This window comes from Saimiri boliviensis, chromosome 6 (genome assembly GCF_048565385.1).
Source record: "Saimiri boliviensis isolate mSaiBol1 chromosome 6, mSaiBol1.pri, whole genome shotgun sequence".
Classification (NCBI taxonomy): Eukaryota; Metazoa; Chordata; class Mammalia; order Primates; family Cebidae; genus Saimiri; species Saimiri boliviensis.
Window position 1 is genome coordinate 118,226,603 of NC_133454.1, and position 20,816 is coordinate 118,247,418.

Here is a 20,816-nt window from a genome sequence, read left to right on the forward strand (position 1 = left end):
AGGACTGGGTAAAGAAGAAAAAAGGAAAGCATGTTGTCACTTGAGTTAGACTGCTTTAGAAGTGTTACCAAGTTAGCGTTGGGTGTTTCCTGTCCTTTGGAAGAGAACAGGCCCAAACAGTACCTTCCTCCTATGTAGCTACCAGGAAGGCACCATGGTTGAAATTAGAGATGCTCCTTTGCTTGATTTTTAAGTATAAATTAAATTACCTTTAAAAAATACTTAAGAATGGCCTTGAAAAACTGCTGTGTTTTTAAAGGACTTATTTCACACAACCTTTGTTTCTTGAACGAAATGTGAACTGCCTATACAGAAAATAAAGTTGGAAAGTCAGTGGGAGAAACAACTGTAGAATCAAAGGCTTCCATTTAAATTCAAACCTCGTTGTTGGATTTTGTGCATGTTATTTCTTGAAGTTTCAGTTTCTTATATGAGAGAAATGGCATTTACCTCAGAATTACTCTGAAGATCAAATGGGATTGCTTTAAAGCATTTAGCACAGTGTCTAGACCCATGGTAGATGCTTAATAAATGGCAGCTATATCAATAATAATAATTTTATTGAATGACCCCTTCGCCAGCCTACAAAAAAACAATAAGGGGAGGATAAGGAAGGGTGATAAAATTAACTGATTCTAAGTGTGTATGAGATAGATTACATTAGGCAGGGGTGCCACTAGGATTATTATGATAGTGACCTTGTTGCTAAGTGCAAAAGCAAAACAATGACGTAGAAACAACTGTGCTAAGTACTGAGTGGAGGAGAGAGATGGAGGCAGATGCTGCAGGGGGAAAAAAAGACTGATTAAAAAGGGCCCTTTGATTCCACAGGCACGAAAATTCCACAGCCAGGAATTTGCTACCACCTCTGAGTCAGGCCCGCGTGGGGGTGGGGTGCACAATCCTGTTAGTAGAGAATGCCTAGTGGGTTTAGTCTGTGAGAGTCACATTTCTTATTTGGACCAGTGTAGACAGAAGTAAACCCAGTTAACTTGTTTCCTGGGACAGTTAAATTAGGGGATGGCTTTTGCAGAGCATTCACCACTGACCCCTCACCGTCGGGACCTCTGTAGCCGCTCTATCTGGCTAGCAAGGAAGATTCGTTCAGACCTGGCTGCTCTTACGGAATCTTATGTAAGTTGCCTGTTTTGCTCTTGTCTGTTTTCCTTCATATTTTCTGATCCAGCAACTTACCATCATGTGGCAGCTCCGTTACCAATTGTGAAAGCTCTCATCATGTAATCATTCATAGAGGTTATTTGACATAGGCCCTTTCCTTGAGAAAACCCAGGTGACCTTATTTTCTTCTTCCAGGCTGTTGAGGAGGTACGTTACTTGAATGAGAAAAGATATATGGGGTTCTAGATAGAATTGGCTTATGTGTCTTGGAGGCTATTTTAAATTTGTTTGCATGTATTCTGAACACCACTAAAACAGATTAGCCATGGGCCCTCTTGAGTTTGGATTCTTTGTAGCCATTGTTCTGAATTTTTTAGCCCTGCAAATGAAAAGTTTATAGGATATGGAGGAAGAGTACTATGAACTTGGGGGAATTGCTAAATCCTACCAACTTCTATGTAGCCACCTACCTTTTAGTATTCTGCTTCAAAAGTAGAGTGTGTCTAAAGAGAAAGGTAAGCTATCAAAAAGATCTAGAAGATTCATTGGAGACTTGTGGAAGTGTTGAATTCTTGAGCTAACTGGAGTTCCGGGTTGGTTTTCTAATAGTAGGGAGATCCCCATCAGTCTCCACTTAAGATCTGCTGTGGAAATACTTCAGCCCCTGTGGAGAGTTCTGAATTTAGGCTGAGAACTGATTCATCTTTGTATAGCCTAACCAGACAGAAATCAAACTCTTTGGGAGTGCACAATGGAGAGAGGGAAGTTAGATAAATTCTACAATGGCTATATTCCAGGGCTTCCAAGTTGTGGCAAGCGTCTACAAGTATGTTTAAAAATAATTTAATATGATTAAAATATTCCAGTTTCCAAGAGAGTTTGAAGTGAGAAGGAAATATTCTTCTAAATCAGTAGTTTTCAACCATTAGAACTTAGTGAAATCTGAACATTCTTCCAAGAAAAATGCATAGGTACTCAATTTCAGGGAGTATTGGGTCTTTCTAAAGCCCAGTCACAGAGCCCAAATTAGAGTTACTACTGTAGGCATATTATTTACTTTACAACTTGGATCCTTGGCCAGAGAGGTGAGTGAGATTTTCTATGAAATGTAGGGGTGATTGAAGGACATTGGGATGATTACAGAAGATGTGGTGTTTTCCTATATCCTCGGCCAGGTGAAGCATCAGGGCCTGAACAAGAACATCAACCTGGACTCTGTGGATGGGGTGCCAATGGCAAGCACTGATCAGTGGAGTGAGCTGACCGAGGCAGAGCGACTCCAAGAGAATCTTCAAGCTTATCGTGTCTTCCATGTTTTGTTGGCCAGGCTTTTAGAAGACCAGCAGGTGCATTTTACCCCAACTGAAGGTGACTTCCATCAAGCAATACATACCCTTCTTCTCCAAGTTGCTGCCTTTGCTTACCAGATAGAGGAGTTAATGGTACTCCTGGAATACAAGATTCCCCCCAGTGAGGCTGATGGGATGCCTGTTGGTGTTGGAGATGGTGGTCTCTTTGAGAAGAAGCTTTGGGGTCTAAAGGTGCTACAGGAGCTTTCACAGTGGACAGTGAGGTCTATCCATGACCTTCGTGTCATACCTTCTCATCAGACTGGGATCCCAGCACGTGGGAGCCATTATATTGCTAAGGAGAAGAAAATGTAGCAGTTGGTCTCTTCTCTCTTCCTTGCTTTCTTTTCTGATGGAATATACATAGTTCCCTGGGGCCTCACTTTCCCATCTCAAATTTCCGAAAATGATTAAGACTACAGGCATTTTTTTTTTCTTCTTTTTTCCCTGACCACCTGTAGCCTGTTGAAGGACTGCAGGCATTTTCATTAAGTAGGGTTGGAGACATGCACAAATGTGCATACAAGTTTATTCTGAGGTGGGTGTCTGTACGTGCTGTAGGTGTAGGAGGGTGGGAGCAGGGATAATGTCCTTCCACTTCAGGGTTCTAACTTGTAACACTAAGTAACCTCTACAGACATGTAACAGCCTTACAGACAGAATATACATATGTTAATTCAAGTTCTGGATGGCTCATCTGAGAAGACTCAATTTAAAATCAAGACTCTAGCCAATTTAAACGTTTAAAGAATAAAAATAATAGCTAACTTTTATCTACTATATTGAGGCAATATGCCAAGGGTCTTTATTATGTACAGCTTTTACAACCTTGTGAGGGAGGTGGTGGTACTCCCATTTGGAAGATGAGAAAACAGGCTCACAGAGATTTGGTTAAGCTCACCCAGCTAACAAGTGACGCACTAAGTTTGAACACAGATCATTCTTGTAAAGCCTGTGTGCCTTTCACTTTAGAGGCTTAATTATGAATCACTGCGCCTCTTTGTGACAGGATGTTGGAAGATGCATCCATGTAATCTATTCCCATTGCTGGAAAACAGCTGCCATTATATGTCCTCAGAAGTCAGTTGCAAATTTTAGCGTTAAAGTCAGGATTTGTTGTTCATACTTGGCAGTGAGGAGGGCAGCTGGAGATGTTAAGATTCCACTTTGGAAAATGATTAGGCCCACCAAACTTCTGAACCTTGAAAGCTGGGGCTGCTTAGTAATACAGCCTGGTTTTAAAGTTCCCACTAAGTGTTCTTGAATATTGGGTTAGGCACGGTTTATACCAAGTTACCTCACTTTTACTATAATTAGTAATGCAGGCAGTGTAACCCAAGCATTTATGGACATGGAGTGGAATCCTCAAGTCACCGTATTTTCACCTCAAAAACTTAGTCATGAGGAGAGGGTGAGGCCAACTCTGTTTCTGCTGGAGATGCCAGAGACACTGAAACTATACAGCAAAGCCTTTGTGCTGCACAACAAAGAATCAGGCTCTGCTTTTAATTTCTTGTAAGAACCACACATAGTGTGAAAAGTTGTTAAGTGTGGCTGTGTACCTGGTGGTATAATGTGAATCCAAACATTTTCAAGTGTGTAATTTATTTTATACTTATCAATTAAAACTCAAGATTATGGATTGGGGGCCCAAGTTAGTTTAATTAATTGAGGCTTCTGTTTTCTTAAATGAGCCGTGAGTCAGGACTAGCTCCCTTAGGCTTCATGAAGTGGGGATGGGTAACTTGGCTTGTATCCTTACATGGTATGTGTACAAACTCCACGAAGTAACTATTACCAGAGTACTCTGGGCTAGGCATTGCAACAGTTCAGGGAAAGTGAGGCCCTGTTTTCTAGTATGCATTTTGGAAATACGATTTTGTGTGTGTATACATACACGTACACTGTTACTGTAACCAGTGATGCAGACAGTGTAACCCAAGCATTTGTGGATAGTGAATGGAATACTACTCAAGTTAAAAAGTCACAGAACTCCTTCACTTCACATTCTCTGGAGTTTGTCATGAGGAAAGGGTGAGACCCACTCTTCTCACTGGAGATGCCAGAGATTCTGTGTATACACACACACACACACACACGCACACATACACAGGAGCGGGTGAGGCCCACTCTTCTCACTGGATATGCCAGAGATTCTGTGCACACACACACACACACACACACACACACACACACAGACTTGTAAGTCCCAGGTTTGTTAGGAAGTTAAAAGAAGAAAATTAACGGGGGCCCAAAGCAGTTTCCTGGAGGAGGTAGGAATTATGTCTCGATACAAAACTACAAAATACTCTATACTGGTTGGGTACAAAATAAAAGTCCTGAGACAAGGGAAGAGTTAGTCATTTGTAATTTGGGTACAGGTATATAGTTCCCCACTGAATGTATAGTCTTACTCCATTCAAGCTTTGTCTTAATCATTTCTTCTGCTTAACAGCAGCATTCTCAAATTATTAAGTTTCTGCTTATTAATGTGCAACGGTTAGAGCTATCTGGAGTACTTTCGTTCAATGGAGAAATATGTCTAAAACTTCTTAATGGGAAATAACTGATTATGAATTTGCAGGATCTAAAATTATATGCAGGTAAAAATACATTTTGAAATTTTTTAAATAAAAAAAAGATGTTCTCCCCATACTCCCCGCACCAAAAAAAAGTTTTTGAAAAAGAAGCGTCCCCTCTCCAAGTGTTTTATGTTCAGCAGATATACCAGCAGACATCTGCAGACATTTTAGAACTCAGTGGAGCTTGGCTTAAGCTCTCATGAGTTGCATATGAAGGAATATGTATGTGTAAGAGGTGGATTTGAAGTGGCAGAACGTCCAGAAAAGGTGCAAGTACTGACCATTGGATGGGAGGAGATAGAAAAAATGTGTAAGTCACAGAATTACCAAGTCTTTACCAAGTGCATTCTCAGCACTTTGCAAAAAAATCTGTGTATTTGTCTTTGAAGAAGCATACAATATGCACCCGAAAGAAGTGTGGGTAAAACTCTTAGATAAAGGGGAGTGAGCAGTAGACCATGCAACAAAAACCAGCGTATATGAGATCTGAATGTGTAGACGTTGCATTATGTTTCCTTGAAATGGATAAATCAAATAGAATAAGGGACTTAACAGTGGACTTATTCTAGGTGTGTGTCTTATAGTACAGAAGAGGATAATGATGACACTATGGAATTATGTTTTTTTAAGGATATAGAACCCCAAGAAGATTTTGTTCATTAGGTTTTATTCTCTTGGTTCTTAGATCTGATATAGATAAGATCACTGGGAAGTCTTGTATGGTCAAACTATATATATTGAGTTATAGTTTAAGGTATGTAGACTTAGTATCTAGACCTAACTCAATTTTGTAAAAACAATTTCTTCCATCTATTTTCAGAGAGGACCTTCTGTAAAGTCCTCTCTGTGGGTAGAGAGATTCCGTTTTCCTGAGTCAAGGAATTGCATGGATGAGAATTGATAAATTTTTCTTGCATTCATGTAAGAATGATTTGGAAAAGGCTTGCAAATTAGCACAACTTGAAGGCCAAGCATAGAATAAAATTAGCATTAAGATAATCAGGTTTAAGTGACGTGAGTGTTTTAATACAAATGGAAAGTATAAAGTCATAGCTCTGGTATTGCTGTTATTTCAGGCTGCTGTGGATTAATGCCCAAAGGTTGACTCATTGTTGTGATCACTTGTCAGACAGGGAGAGGACTAGTAAATATTTCAGGAATACATATCTAAAAAGTTATTTAGATTGAATTTTGTTTGTGAAACCTCAGCTCTTCATGAGATACCTGAGCATCTCTGTTAAGGGGTGAAACAGAGACACAGGAAGCAGAAAGACCTCCACCAGGATGTAAAGGGGATTGGTAAAGAGGAAAGGAGGGGGGAAGTAGAATTTGGATTGCACTTCAGTTGATTTCTCTGCCTTTCGAGGCGTGTGTGTGTGTGTGTGTGTGTGTGTGTGTGTGTGTGTGTGTGATACTAATGTGTTTAGGTCAGGACATTCCTTAAAAAGAATGGTTTGGCCTCCTGCCTCATCCCACTTCCACCGCAAGCATCAGACCCACCCAAGAATGAGCCCTCTGTGTGTGGGTGCATTCAAAAAGCGAAGAGTGATTAAAAAAAAAAACTTTATTTCTTGGCTTGCGTTGAACTCTGAGGACCACAGATAAAGACAGAATAAGATAATTTGGTAGTTTGATGAAATGTCTGGATGTGAGATAAAATCCATGTGTTTATGATTTTTAACATAGAAGATATTGTTTGTATCAATCTGGTTTCAACACACAGAAAACAAAAGATGCAAGAATGGCTAACTAATAAAGTTCTTTTCTCAGCAATACCATGAGTTACTTCTTTTCTGTATCTTTGGATGAATGAGGGGAATTTCAAGTGATTTCAGTATTGGATGAAATGTAGTCCTCCCAGCCAGGGCCAGGCTTAATCAAGCGTGCTAAGTAAACCTCCATGCCAGGCCACTCACGCTGGGCAAAACTCCCAGGGCCAGTCAGCCTAGAAAAGGTAGATTGCCTCTGTATCACCAGGCCAATGTTTTGCCCTCTGAATATGTAGTCCTCCTATCAGCTAGACTGCAGATGAGAAAGATTTCCTTTTACATGGTTTAATTTCAAGTAGATTCCTCTACCCCCAATTAAGCCTTTGACTGAAAGAGAAGAACCCTGACTAGCCCATTTCTAGTCAGGTTGGAGGTAGAAACCAAATTTGTTAAAAATCACATAGAGGAAAATAGGAAACAGTTACTGAGAGATTCTTTATTTCTATCCACATGTTCAAGGTAGTATGAAAGGGAATAATGTACCATGTCAGGCAGCTCTGCACTATTTTATATTACTTAATACTCTGGCATATTATTTCTTAGATGTGGAAAATGAGAATGAGCATTAACTTGCCCACATTTCCTCCTCTAGCATATGACAGGCCTGGAGTCTTAATTCTAGCTCTAAAGCTCACTCCACTACACCCTGTGCCATAGGACATTAGTAATTGAGATCCTCTTATTCTGAAATCCATTCTCTCTCTCTAACCCACTTCTTGGATAAAAGCCCGTTACAGACTTGTACCAAATTTTTCTCTGTAACAAAGTCTATCTAAATTTCTAAACTTTGAGAAAAGCTAATTTTTTTCTGAGCTTCCTCATTTATGAAATGAAAATGATGAAAAATAGCTAACTATATGGATCATTATAGACAAATCGAACATCAGAAATTACTTGTAACTGACATACAGACATCACCATGTATATATATAATGCCTCAAGTAACTTGAATTCACAGAGTGGATTGAGAAGCAAGCTCTATAAGTATCTCAGAGAACACACCTGCTTACTGGCCACAGCCTAGACTTCACCCTGTTGTGCCTATTGGCCTGTGGCCACTGGAGGCTGACCCAGTCTCACAGCCTCCAGGAATCATCCACCTCTCTGGAGAGTTAAAACCCAGGTAGTTCACCCAGGAGGCAGCTTTCACAGTAGGCGGGGTCAGACAAGGCTCCAGAGGGAGCCAAGGAAACATGCAAGCTAAGGAGCTGCCCAGGATACATGAAAGCATGCATTTAGACTTAAAATCATCCCACCATATGCCCATACCCTCTTCTTATTACCAGAAGGAACTCGAACTTCATTTAGTTCAATCCCTTCATTAAACACAGCATGAAGAGGCCAAGAGGTTCAGCAATTTGCCCTGGCATCCCAGCTAGGAAGCGGAAGAATGAGACCTACAGTCCATGGATTCCCTTCTGTACTTTCCTGCTTCTCCATCAAACCAACCTAATTTTAGGAAAACATCTCTTTCTTACTGTCTTGTATGCAGCGCCCTCTAGCTCCCTCACCTCGAATAATCCTTAAGCTTTAGGAACAGCACCTCAGACCCAGACTTCTTTTGCCACTCCAACCCCCACCTCTACTATAATTTGAGGGTGCAATTTTTCATCCCTCCCCTGATATGATGGGGAAAAGATGTGGCCCATTCTGAGGGATGCATTCTGAAGTAATGACTTAAATATGTTACTCCTTTCAGGGTGCCATTTGAACAAGGCACTCAGGGAAGCTTTTTAAAAATAACATTCTGAAGCAGGTGTCTTCATGTCAGATCAGCCCTTATTCCACAGGTAAGGTAAAGGCTTGGGACTAATTTCTCTTCTCTTAATCCCTGACTCCTGTCTCCAAAGCTTGGGATGGAGTTAGGTTTGGAGGTTACACAAATGATACAGTTTGGCTGTGTCCCTACCTAAAAATCTTATCTTGAATGTAATCCCCACAATCTTGACATTTCAAGGGAGAGACCAGGTGGAGGTAATTGAAATCATGGGGGGCCCATGCTGTTCTTGTGATAGTTCTCACGAGATCTGATGGTTTTGTAAGTGTTTGGTAGTCCCAACTGTGCTCATTCTCCTTCTTGCTACCTTGTAAAGAAGGTGCCTGCTTCTCTTTCACCTTCCACCATGATTGTAAGTTTTCTGAGACCTCCCTAGCCATATGGAACTATGAGTCAATTAAACGTCTTTATAAATTACCCAGTCTCAGCATAATACAACGGACTAGTACAATAAATGAGAGGACACTGAAAAAAAAAAAAAGCCAATATTCCCAGCATTATCCTAGCCAGTAAAGATCTAGGTGAAAGGGGAGCAGAACTTGGAATGGGAGATTTAATTTTCTATGGTGTTCTCATTGGTAAAGTGTTAGCAACAGCCAGTGTGAGAGACTGGAACACAAGCATCGCCTGTTCTGTAGGCATTGTTGCTGTGTGTCCTACATTTTATTCTACCATTTTCAAGGAAGCTTTGCCATTTTCCTTTTCTTTCATTGTTAAGAGTTTACGTTTCCGCTGATATCTGAATGATGAAAAGGAGCTAGCCGTGAGTGGACCTAAGCAGGGGAAAGGTAATGTTAAGTGCAGAGTCCCAACGCAAGAATGAACTTCCTATCTTCAAGGAACTGAAGGAAGGCCAAGGTGGTCAAAGACAGGTTAGTTGAGTGAGCAGGGGAACAATGCCTGTGCTAAGGCCCTTGAGCCAAACATTAGGAAAAACACGCCAGTTGTTAAACAAATGGGTTTATTACTTGTTGTAAGCAGAAGAATGTACACCTTGGGAAACACTGAAGTGTCTCGTTAAGTGTGTTAGAACCTATTATGCGATTTAGGTTTTGGTCAGGTGATTCAGGGTGGCTCTAAGAAAGCAGAGGTTTGCTCCAGATCTGATGCTGACAGAAAGTGCAGGCAATTCCATGGCTATTCTGTGAGTCGTGCATGCAGTGACCTTGTTTTTGTCTATGTTTAGACAAAATTATGAAGTAACCTTGTTTTATTTTGTCATGATCTCCGAGTCACTTTGTCTGAGGTTATATATAACACTGTTTAGATTATTTAGGCTCACTGGACTGTGAGCCTCAGACCAGCTTATAATATTGTAGTCCAGCTGTAAACATCAGATCAATTTTGGACATCAGGGGTACATTTTTTCTTTTTTATTAGTGACAAGATTATGTATAAAAAGAGATCTGGATTTTATTCTTCTGAGTAGACAACAGGTCTAACAGATATCAGTGTGTAGTTAGTATTTCCACCTGGATCACAAAGAGCAGCTCATAGATTTAAAAAGCAAAATCAAGATATGCAGTCTTGAAAGGTTTCGTGTTATTTATTTTATTTTATCCATGCTTCCTCCTCCATCTTCACATAACTAACTCCTGTTCATGCTTCAAGATCCATGTCACCTTTTTGAAAATGTCTCTGATTAGTACCCCTATATCACTGCTGTCTCCTCTTTGCTGCAACTTTATATATTATCTTCCATCTGTACTGCTTCCACTACTGATTACTGTCACTACCACTGCTATAGACAAGGATACTGAGCTCTGACACGGAAAAAGGTGCTTTGCACACAGCAGCTCTTTTTAATCCTTACCACAACCAATTGCACTTGATGATATCATTCTTACTTTCTAGATGAGAGAACTGAAGCTCAGAAAGGTTAAATCACTTGCTCAAAGTTGCAGAGCTGGGATTAAAATTGAAGTACTTGGGAAATACTTTCCCCCTATATAACTATTATATTACATAACATTGCATATTAATTATTTGTGTATATGTCTCTCTCCTGGTGGAGTGGGGTCTTTGAAGGCAGAGGCTGTGTCTTCTCTGGCATCTGATAGGTGCTCACTAAATGTTACCCGATTAAGAGGAGGAAGGCAGGTAGTGATGGAAAGAATGCAAGGTACTCTGCAATGGGAGAATTATTGTTTCATACCAATACTTGTCAAGCTTTCCACAGAAATAATGATGTTTTATTGCATACTCAGGCAAACTAGGGGATCTAGATTCTAAGAGAAAGCTGCTCCAGGCTAGAAAAAAACTGGACCATGGTAGATATAGTATCTGTAACAGGTTCAGTTAACCACTTGGGTTACCATAATGTTGAAGGGATCAGTATATCTTGGGCATCTGTTGGGCAATCTGTGCTTTATATCAGGGGTTAACAAGCTATTTCTTAAAGGGCTGGAGAGTAAATGTTTTAGTCTTGTGAGGTCTAAGATCTCTGTTGCAGCTACTAATAGATAATGCATAAACCAATGAGTGTGGCTGTGTTAAAAAAATTATTTGCTAAAACAGGTTTCTGTCCTGTGGGTCTTGTTTGCTGACCTCAGTTTTATATGGATATTGTGCTTCAGAGTCTTTGAGTCCTTCTCCGCTTTGCTTGATTTAAAGAATTTGGTTGATGTTCAATTTACTAGTTTGTTATTTCACAGATTGTGCTGTTAATGCCATGTTTAAAAATATTTGCCTAACCCAAGGTCACAAAGACTTCCCCTGCCTCCTATTTCTTTTGGTTCATTTTATCCTCAGCAGTTAGTAAAGTATTATCTTTTTTAGGAGGACACATGAATCCTTCTTAAGACTGAATGAATGAATAATGTATAAGGGAAAAAAGATCTTTCTTTCTTCCCTAACTCGTAGTCTCCCAACCCCAGACTCCCAAACCATGAAGCTCAGCAGATATTCTTTAAACTCCAGTCTGATTTTGAGCTCCTAATCTTGCCAATCTGTTAACCTATAGCTTTGTGATTCCCAGCCTTTCAATGCTGCAACATATTCTTTTTACAACATACATACCCCACTTTTACTTGCACCCCCACACACTTGCTTTAAAAAAATTAGTCCCAACATAGTTTTGAAGTTAAGTTTAAATTTATTTTTCATTGTCAAATTTTCAGGAACTGAAGAATATCTGGTTTATAACTGCCCATCTCTATGAGGCAAAGGGAACTATCATCAGTCAGGATGGAATTTGGACCAAGCATAAGGCTAAAGGAGTGAGACTGGGGCTGAGATTAAGAGTAGGCCTGGGAGGTGGGTTTCAGAGGTTTACCAAGTCTCCCTCCACAGCTACTCAGCTCAATACTGATTTCTCTTTATTTAAAAAAAAGAATGTAGTGTTTTATGTAAATACATATCTTATGCAAATTTGAAAAATGAGTTATTCAAGAGAAAAGGACAAAAAAGAAAAGTTGGAACTAGGGAGCAACAAAAATGTTGTAGAAATGACCAAAATTTGATTCTAAGCTTCCTAGAAGTCAAAATAAAGCAGAGGACCTCTTCATTTTACATGACTTATGGTATCTGATAGAGAGCAACGACTCAATTGTCCAAGAGGAGCTTGTTCCAGAGAAGACAATGTGTAACGTCCAAGGAACAATTCTGGGACAGTAGCCCAGCAGTCTCCATGCTATCGTCAGCTGCGGTGGAATTACTGCAGCCCTTCCACCTGGTTACTCAGGGTTCAGAAAGGAACTTAGAGACTGTATGATTATGCATGCTACCACCTCCCACTTTTCCATCTCTTTCACTTATTATTTTTTGGTTAACTTGCCTAGAATATTTTGAGGTAGTGAAAACTAAGTTTTATTCATCTTTGTATTTGTTATAGCATTTACAATGGACAAAAATGACCCTTAAAACTGATTTGTGAATGAAATAATAATACACTTCAGAATCCGAGAGGAGCAGGTCATTTAAAAGAATCCGATAGCTGGTTGTTATCACCTGAGGCTTCACAAGACTTCTTTCTGGTTTTCTTTCTTTCAGTCAGCTAACTTTCAGAGCATGTACTCTAAACTTTAGAGCACCCGTCTCAGAGTTCTTCTGGCTGATGCTCTGAGGCTGAGCCCTGGCAGTAACTACAATAAGCACAATACCAATCCTCCCCACTCTAAAAGAGCTCTTGGTCAAGTTGGGAAAAGAACTCATGTCAAGTAACATGCTCATATAAACATACTGCTAAGGACAGGTGGTGGTCAAGAGGAGTAAGAGGTGAATTCTTCCTGGGAGGTTGAAGGAGTCTGTGTATGTGGAGGGAGGGGCAGGAAAAATATATTCTCAAGGGGGCTGACATCGGAACCCAATCTTGATTAGTGAGTTAGAGACTTCAACAGGCAAAGACATAGCCAGAAGTTGCCATGACACATCGGGGGATCAGTGTGTGGAGCATGCTGGAAGTGTGTCATGGGGAGAGGGGAACCGGAGGGCTAGCTAGAGATCAGGATGACAAGGGAGGTCGAGGCCCAGTGGCAAGCAGTCCTATCAAGGTGGATTGTATATGTTCCAGTTTATGACCACGGTCCCATATAATTAAAGCACCTTTTTTTTTTTTTTTTTTTTTTTTTTCAGTTTCAACCAGAGTTCAGATTTGGATGATAAATTATATGACTACTCTAAGATGATCCATCCTCTCACTTCTTTTTTTAATCTTAGGCTAAAACCTTCTATTCTACCTTGACACCCACCTCACCTTTCTCAGTAGGGGAGTTTCTGGAGCCTGGGGGGCTTTTCCAGGAAATCCACTGAGGCCATCAGAATGGAGCTTCCAGTTGCTGTTGAAAGGATCCTCCCAGGCAGGAGAATTGAATGATCTATGTGTGTCTGGCTGAGGCCAGAAGGAGTCTGGTGCTCCTGCTCCTAGCCCTGGATCAAACTCTGTTTCTTTCTGAGAAGGTCCTCTTTTCTTTCTCACAGCTAATCTTCAAGGTACGGCTGAAAGTCCATTTATCAGACCTCTCCCAGAATTTGTATGCCTCTTTCATTTTCCCATAGAAAATGTTTAAAGCTGTATCACATTTCACAATAAGTAATTTATATATCAGGTGTATCTGCCCCACTCGACCACGAGCCCTGATTGGACATCTTTCTGTTCTTCATGGTTCCTAGAACTCTGCCACTCACCTCCTCGCATGACCATCAGAATGATCATTCTGGTCAACCCCACATCATGACAGCTCTAGGTGACAGGCCAGGTACTATGGTGAGGGATTTCCTTGCAGTATCCCATTTAATCATCACAGTAATTTTATAACATCAATTTTAATATTATCCCAATTTTAGAGAAGAGATTAATTTCTAGTGTGATGGTGGCAATTTACCCAGGGTCACTGAGCTAGTAAGCAGCTGTGCTGGGACTTGAGCCTCGGTCTGTGTGATCTGACTCTGGGGTCCCAATCTTAAAGCAGCAGCAAATCGTCATAGACTTGAACTTTGACATTTAGAAAGATCAGGCACTGTTCCAAAGTGCTTTATTTCCATTGGCTCATTTACTTCTCAGGTAATCTAGGAATTTGACACACTAACTCCATTTTAAAGAGGACCAAGCTGAGGCACAAAAAAAATTGCCAGCGACAAGTATTTGCCTCCACGCGGGTGAAGACACCTGAGCACAAGCATCTCTGCCAGGTACTTGGCCTCCTGCATCTGGGTGGTTCTCCAGGTGCTTGCTGAGGGGTCCGCACATGCTGCCGGAAGTGGGGCTGAATGTCAGGGGTCTCCGAGACCTTCACAGAGTAGATGCTGTGATGGACCTGAACTCTGGCTGTGACCTACAACCCGATGGTACCCCCGGGTTGTACGCCTTGCCTTTCTGGCACTTGGCTGAGAACTTACCGTTAAGGCGGCGGAGGAAGGAGAGCTTAACATTGATGGAGCCCCCCAGGCCTCAGCCTAGTTGAGACAGTGGTCGACGAGTTCTGCCTGGGTTTCTACGACGTTCTACCACACCCCCCGTACCATGTGCACGTGGTCTGGAAAGAGGTGCAATGCCAGCCGGAGCTCTGCATCACTTAGGTGTTCCCAACCGCTGTCCGGCAGTTCCCCCAGCACCGACGAGCTCGGTGCCTGCTTGCAGCCTTGGGACCCCAGCATCCCCAGATGCCTCATCACTGGAGCCCTCTAGGGGCTCCTCCTTTTTCTGAGACTAGCTACTGCTCTAAATGAGCCTTTAGGCTAGGTGCTTTATATTCTGCTTTAACATCTCACCATTCTACTTTTGCACATTAGAAAATTAAGACCCACAGAAGTCGGGTAAAATGCCTAAGCTCACAGTACAGGACATTCGAATCCAGGTTCTTTGGATGCCAAAGCACAATTTCCATTTACTGATTTATGCTTGGTGTTTCTCCTTCCTATTCAGTATCAGAGTCTTGATTTTTGTCCCTCCTAGGGCATTTGCAGTTAAAGAAGGCTCATGGAAAAGGGTGTGGGATTGCTCCTGGTTCCAGCTGGTTCCAACAGTGTGCTTGGAGCAAAAGTCTTTTCTCCCCACCATGTATGGGGAGAGGCAGCACTGGCCAGAGGCATGGGTGCTTCTCAAGACCTGAACTGAAATCTGGGCTTTGTCATTTCATCAACTGAGTCCTCCCACTCTCATGGCTTTCTTCCCTGAGTCCCACTTCCCTCATCTGTTACAAAATGAGAACAATGAAAACCTCTTCAAGCTTGAGCTGTTGGATACAAAATGCCCAGCAGAGTGCCTGGCACAAAATAAGGTGTTCTTTCAGGGAAGTGGGTTAAATGATTTGTTCAAGGTCTGGGTTTGCATCCAGGTTTGTCTGAATCCAAAGCCTAGTGCTCTTTCAATGCAATGCTTCTTTCTAATCTCTATGTTTACATTCTTTTATTTAAAAATGTGATTGATTTATCATAAGGCAATCTGGTACTGGATTATTTGCTGGAGAGACGGCTGTTCTATAGAAAAACAAATCTTTTTTCCCTCTTGTTCCTTCCCAGGACAGGGATAAATAATCATGCTGCTCAGTCCCCTAGCCTCCTGACCTAGGAACAAGCACTTCATTTCATTATAAATTCAAAGGAGTCTGGGAAATCAGCATGCTTGGTTATAGCTCTTTCCCAGAACCTCGGGTTAGTCTGTGGGCATTTCATAGCTGTAGATAGAAGTGAAAATAAACATGCTTTGGCTGAATGGTGGTGAGTCATTTGCTGACAAGGATAAGACACCAGCAGGAGGAGAGCAAGGAAAACTCTCTGAGGATGTTTTGTTTCCAGCCCTGAGCAGCATTTGTTGAGCTGGGAGATTAGGAGGCATCATTTGGTGCCCAGCACTCACATCCCCCAGTTGTTCAGAGACAGCATAAGGACCATGCAGGAAAGACAGCCTTCACACTCAAATGCCAAGGCCCCATGTAACCCCAGAAAAGAAGTGTGGCTTTTGGTAAAACAGGAACAAATAGGACTTTTTAGCTATTAACTTAAAAAAATTACAACGCATGCTTGTTATGAAAAATTAAAAGTGTAAAGAGATTATATAAGGTAAAAAAGACCTTCATCCAGCAGTGCTCCCCAGAGACAACCACTGTGAATAGGTGAGTGTGTCACCTTCCAGATATGTTTCTATGCATGCACGCATGGACCCAGGCACATAGGCACATACTACTTTCTTTTACAAAAATGTAATAGTACCAGCTAACATATACTTATGCCTATGAAAAAGCTGGTTCCAAGAGAAAGGAAGTGATATGCACAAGGTCACACAAAGATAGACTGGAGCAGAGACAGCCCTGGCCCTGTGTCTCTAGCCTATAGTCTCAGACTCAGACCACCTCCTACCCGCCTCACTCTCTTGGGCTGTGTGCATTCTAACTGAGCGCTATAGGGGATACCAATGCAGACAATTATTCTGGCATATAGCCAAGGGAAATAGTCAAAATTTTTACCGCTCTTCAAATTGTAGGCTCAGCCAATCAGAACTAACAGTGGCTGCAAATGACCTTCCTGAGGTTACTGGCTAAATATTGGCCCTGCATGTAGGAGTCTCATTTCATACCCTACATGGCTCTCTGCAGAGGGCTGGGAAGGAATCCATGAACGAATAAATGAGGATGCCAAGTGATTTGAAATAATACCACAAAGGAAGAAAAACTTCTTTCAATAGAAGTGTAATGTTATTAACTGCAGTGTTACCTGCCTATATATTTTTACAATCAGGGTCGTGTGAAAGGGGAAGTGGCAATAATGGAAAAGGGAAGATGCAGAAAGGAGACATTTATTGGAGTTCAGGAGAACCAGACCTGGGATAAGGCTCTGCACTTAGTGGCTCTGAGACCTTGGACAAGTGACTTAATCTCCTTGATCTTTTTTTTTTTTTTTCTCTTTTCTGTAAACATCTGTGAATGTGAGGAGGAGAGGCACAAAAAGTAATTTAACCACAATTATACTAATTAAGGGTCAAATAGACTGAGGGGTCTGAAGGACTTTTAGTCTAGTGGGCTTATAATTTAATGTCAGGGGTAGCCCAGGGATCCTGAATTATGCCAACAGAAAAATCATGAGATTTATGCAGATTTGGAAAGGAGACTTTATTTCCTATAAAGGGTTACAGCCTGGCAGTGACCATCCTGACAGGCTGAGAAGTATACCTCAAACAGAGACCGAAAGGCAGACACTATGAAGAAGGAAGGTTTGAGGCAGGAGCTTGATGCTAAATAGGTTGGCTAAATACACATATTCAACAGTTTACAGGAGAAGCTATGAATATTCACCAAGGGGTTCCTAATGTATGCATACTGAATAAACATGCATGTTACAAATGATCGATGTTCATTTTGGAGTGGGTACTTAACCTTAGGCTCTCTGTATTTCAGAAGGTAAAACAGGGACACAAAGGCACTCAATGCAAAGCCTCTATAAAACCAGTCAGAACCAGTCCATAGTTGGTGGTTTTTATTAGGGAAGTTACTGAAATCTCTTGTCTAATCAAAGCTGTAGTTATGACTTGTGGAACAGCGGATCAGTTAACATCTGGCAGTGGACGAGCCGCAGTTGGTTTAATATTGCTTTCCTTGAGGCCAGTGCTTGTTGAGCCACTTAGAGGAAAAAAAAAAAAAATCCTTGTGGCAGTTAGAACAGTTTATTCTTTAAGTGTAGGGGTGCATGACTTCACCTTTGCCTGGCATGGGCGTAGGTCCTGTTTATAATTTGGTATCTTACTGCCACAAAAAGTCTGTTCTGCCAGTCTTGTGATCTCTATTTTAACATTCTCGCTGGTCAGTTATTGTGCATAAATGCAAAAGGAAGAGGGATATAATGAGATGTGTCTGATCTCTTGTCTCCTCATGACCAGGAGCTCCATTTTTAAGGTTTCTCTGAAGTTCCTTGGCCGAGAGAGGCTCTGTTCAGTTGGTTGGGGGTGAGTACTTAAGATTTTAATTTTAGTTCTCAATCCCATATAGGATCTTGAGGCCTTTCTCATCTTCAGTTCAGTCTGAGGACAATTCTGAGTTCAACCTTTAAAAAAGTTCTATTCTTTCTATGTGCACCTCATCTCTATTCCACCACAAGCAGGAGAAGATCAACTGGTATGTTTAAAGAAACTACCAGGCGCCTGGCAATCCCTTGATTCCTGTACTGTCCCCGTCTTTCTTGTGATACTTTTTCTCAAGAATTTCTCATGGGTCTGCCTCACTTAACAGTGGACATACATATTCTCAGTATCCAGCTTGGAGAAGACCCAGACTCATGAAAGAGATGCAGAGAGCTAGGAGTGGGAGACAAGAGATAGAGAAAAGCCCTGACAGCATCACTAAATTCACCATGTCCTCGAGACTCATAATTCATACCATCATTATATGTTCTTTGGGTAATTGCTGCAACCTTCTAACAAGTGTCCCCATCTCCCAAAGAAGAGCTGGGATCACGACAAACCCCGAGACAAAAACTTGCCGTGGTTCATTGTTTATAGCATTGGCTCCGAATTAAGCCTCTTCAAAACAGAGGTTTTGGGTTTCAATGAATGGAATTTTACAAGGTGAGACTTGAGAACTAAAACTATCTACACCCTACAGAGCTTCTACATCAATATGACATTACTATTCCATTGTCTTCACTAGCATAACTTACCATTCCAGTGACTCCTACCTGGAACAATGGCTTATTCATTATAGAAATTTCCCCAAATATCCATCAACTCTTCAATAAAAAGTATCAACAGATAGTTTTTACCTTTGAATATCTTGCCTTACCTTGCTTTTCTCACCAATCTTAGGCTTCTGTGTTGTGATCTTTGCCCATTCCAAATCAAGACCTGCCCTGTCTCTCCATGGAGGGAAATGGCTTAAATGAAACTTAAATTTTCAATAAATTCTAACCTTGCTCTCTGAAATACTGCAAAATCTCTGCTGAAACGGTGTTTTCCCTGTCTCATCAACAGTTCGTATTGGTGATATTTGAAGAAATGGCATTTGACAGTCTCCAAAAAATTCTGTAGCACAGTTAGATTTAAGAATTCCTTGACAAAATTAGTCCAAATTCTTGAGTCTAGCATTCAAGGTCCCCAACAGTCTTACTCTTGCCTTGGCTTCAAATCAAATGTCCAATTAATCTCTTCCCCCTCTCCTTATTATACTTTGCGTTTACAAAATCTATACTATATTTATTTATTTTTTGTTTTCTAATTTTATTTTTTACTGATGCATAATAGGTATACATATTTTCAGGGTGTGTGTGATAATTTAATATATTCAAATAATCTGTGAATATCAAATTGGTGTATCTTAAATATTTCTTTGTGCTAGAAACATTTGAATTATTCTCTTCCAGCTATCTACCTCCCTTCTAGGGAGGTAACTATACAATAATATATTGTTTATTTAAAATAATAATATATTGTTTATATAAATATATTTATATATACATATTAATATATAATATATATTAATATATTAATTAATATTAATATATATTAATTAATATTAATATATTTATATATTAAATATATTTAAACAATATATTATTGTATAGTTACCTCCTGATTATCAAGCACTAGGTCTTATTTCTTCTATCAAACTGTGCATTTGTACCCATTAATCAATCTCTCTTTATTTTCCCTCCCTGCTTGTCTTCCCAACATCTGCTAAATACCAATCTACTCTCTATGTTCATGAGATCCACATTTTTTTTAGCTCCTACATATGAATAGGAATATGTGGTATTTGTCTTTTTATATTTGACATATTTCACTTAACATAATGACCTCTAGTTCCATTCATGTGGCAAATGACATAATTTTATTCTTTTTTATAGATGAATAATATTCATATATTACCTTTTCTTTATCCATTCATCCATTGATGGGAACTTAGGTTGATTCCATATTTTTGCTATTGTGGATAACATGGATCTCTAGGGCAGGAGCAAAATGCTGCCAGTCTCTTTGCTAAAGCACAGCAAGAATCACCTTTGTTCCAATTCCCAGTAAGTTCCTCATCTCTATCTGAGACCATCTCAGCCTGGACATTGTTGTTTATATCACTATAGCATTTTGTCAAAACCATGTAACAAGACTCTATGAAATTCCAAACTTCCCCACATCTTCTTATCTTCTTCTGGGCCCTCCAAACTGTTCTAATCTCTTCTTGTTAACCAGTTCCAAAGTTGCTTTCACATTTTTGGATACCTTAATAGCAGTGCCCCACTATACCAGTACAAATTTACTGTATTAGTCTATTTTCATATTTCTATGAAGAAATACCCTATACTGGGTAATTTATAAAGAAAAAGAGGTTTAATGGACTCGGTTCCACATGGCTGGGGAGAAATTCAAGCTGGTTTATTCACTCATGAGACTTACTCACTCTCATGAGAAGATTACAGGAAAAACCTACCCCCATGATTTAGTTACCTCTTGCTGGGTCCCTCCCATGGCACATGGGGATTATCGGAGCTACAATTTAAGATGAGATTTGGGTTGGAACAAACCATATCATTCCACCCCTGGACCCTTCCAAATCTCATGTCCTCACATTTTAAAACCAGTCATGCCTTCTCAACAGTCCCTAAAAGTCTTAACTCATTTCAGCATTGATTCAAAAGTCCACAATCCAAAGTCTCATATGAGACAAGGCAAGTCCCTTCCATTTATGAACCTGTAAAATAAAAAACAAGTCAGTTACTCTCTAGATACAATGGGGTACAGGCATTGAGTAAATACACCCATTCCAAATGGGAGACATTGACCAAAACAAAGAGGCTACAGGCC

The 20,816-nt window shown here is 40.5% G+C and overlaps 2 protein-coding genes across 2 annotated transcripts in view; both read left to right on the forward strand.

The window, feature by feature from the left end:
* Positions 1 to 20,816, forward strand: part of ZFP91 (ZFP91 zinc finger protein, atypical E3 ubiquitin ligase) — a 90,846-nt gene that overhangs the window by 42,915 nt on the left and 27,115 nt on the right. The window lies entirely within an intron of this gene.
* On the forward strand, positions 475 to 6,825 carry CNTF (ciliary neurotrophic factor). The gene is made up of 2 exons (XM_003920157.4): positions 475 to 1,134; positions 2,295 to 6,825. The coding sequence occupies exons 1-2, from the start codon at positions 1,021 to 1,023 to the stop codon at positions 2,781 to 2,783; spliced, it is 603 nt and encodes a 200-aa protein (XP_003920206.2). The 5' UTR covers positions 475 to 1,020; the 3' UTR covers positions 2,784 to 6,825.

Coding starts and splice junctions, on each gene's coding strand:
- CNTF (XM_003920157.4), top strand. CDS start 1,021: ATGGCTTTTGCAGAGCATTCACCACTGACCCCTCACCGTCGGGACCTC. Junction 1,135..2,294: donor CTGCTCTTACGGAATCTTAT/GTAAGTTGCCTG, acceptor ATCCTCGGCCAG/GTGAAGCATCAGGGCCTGAA.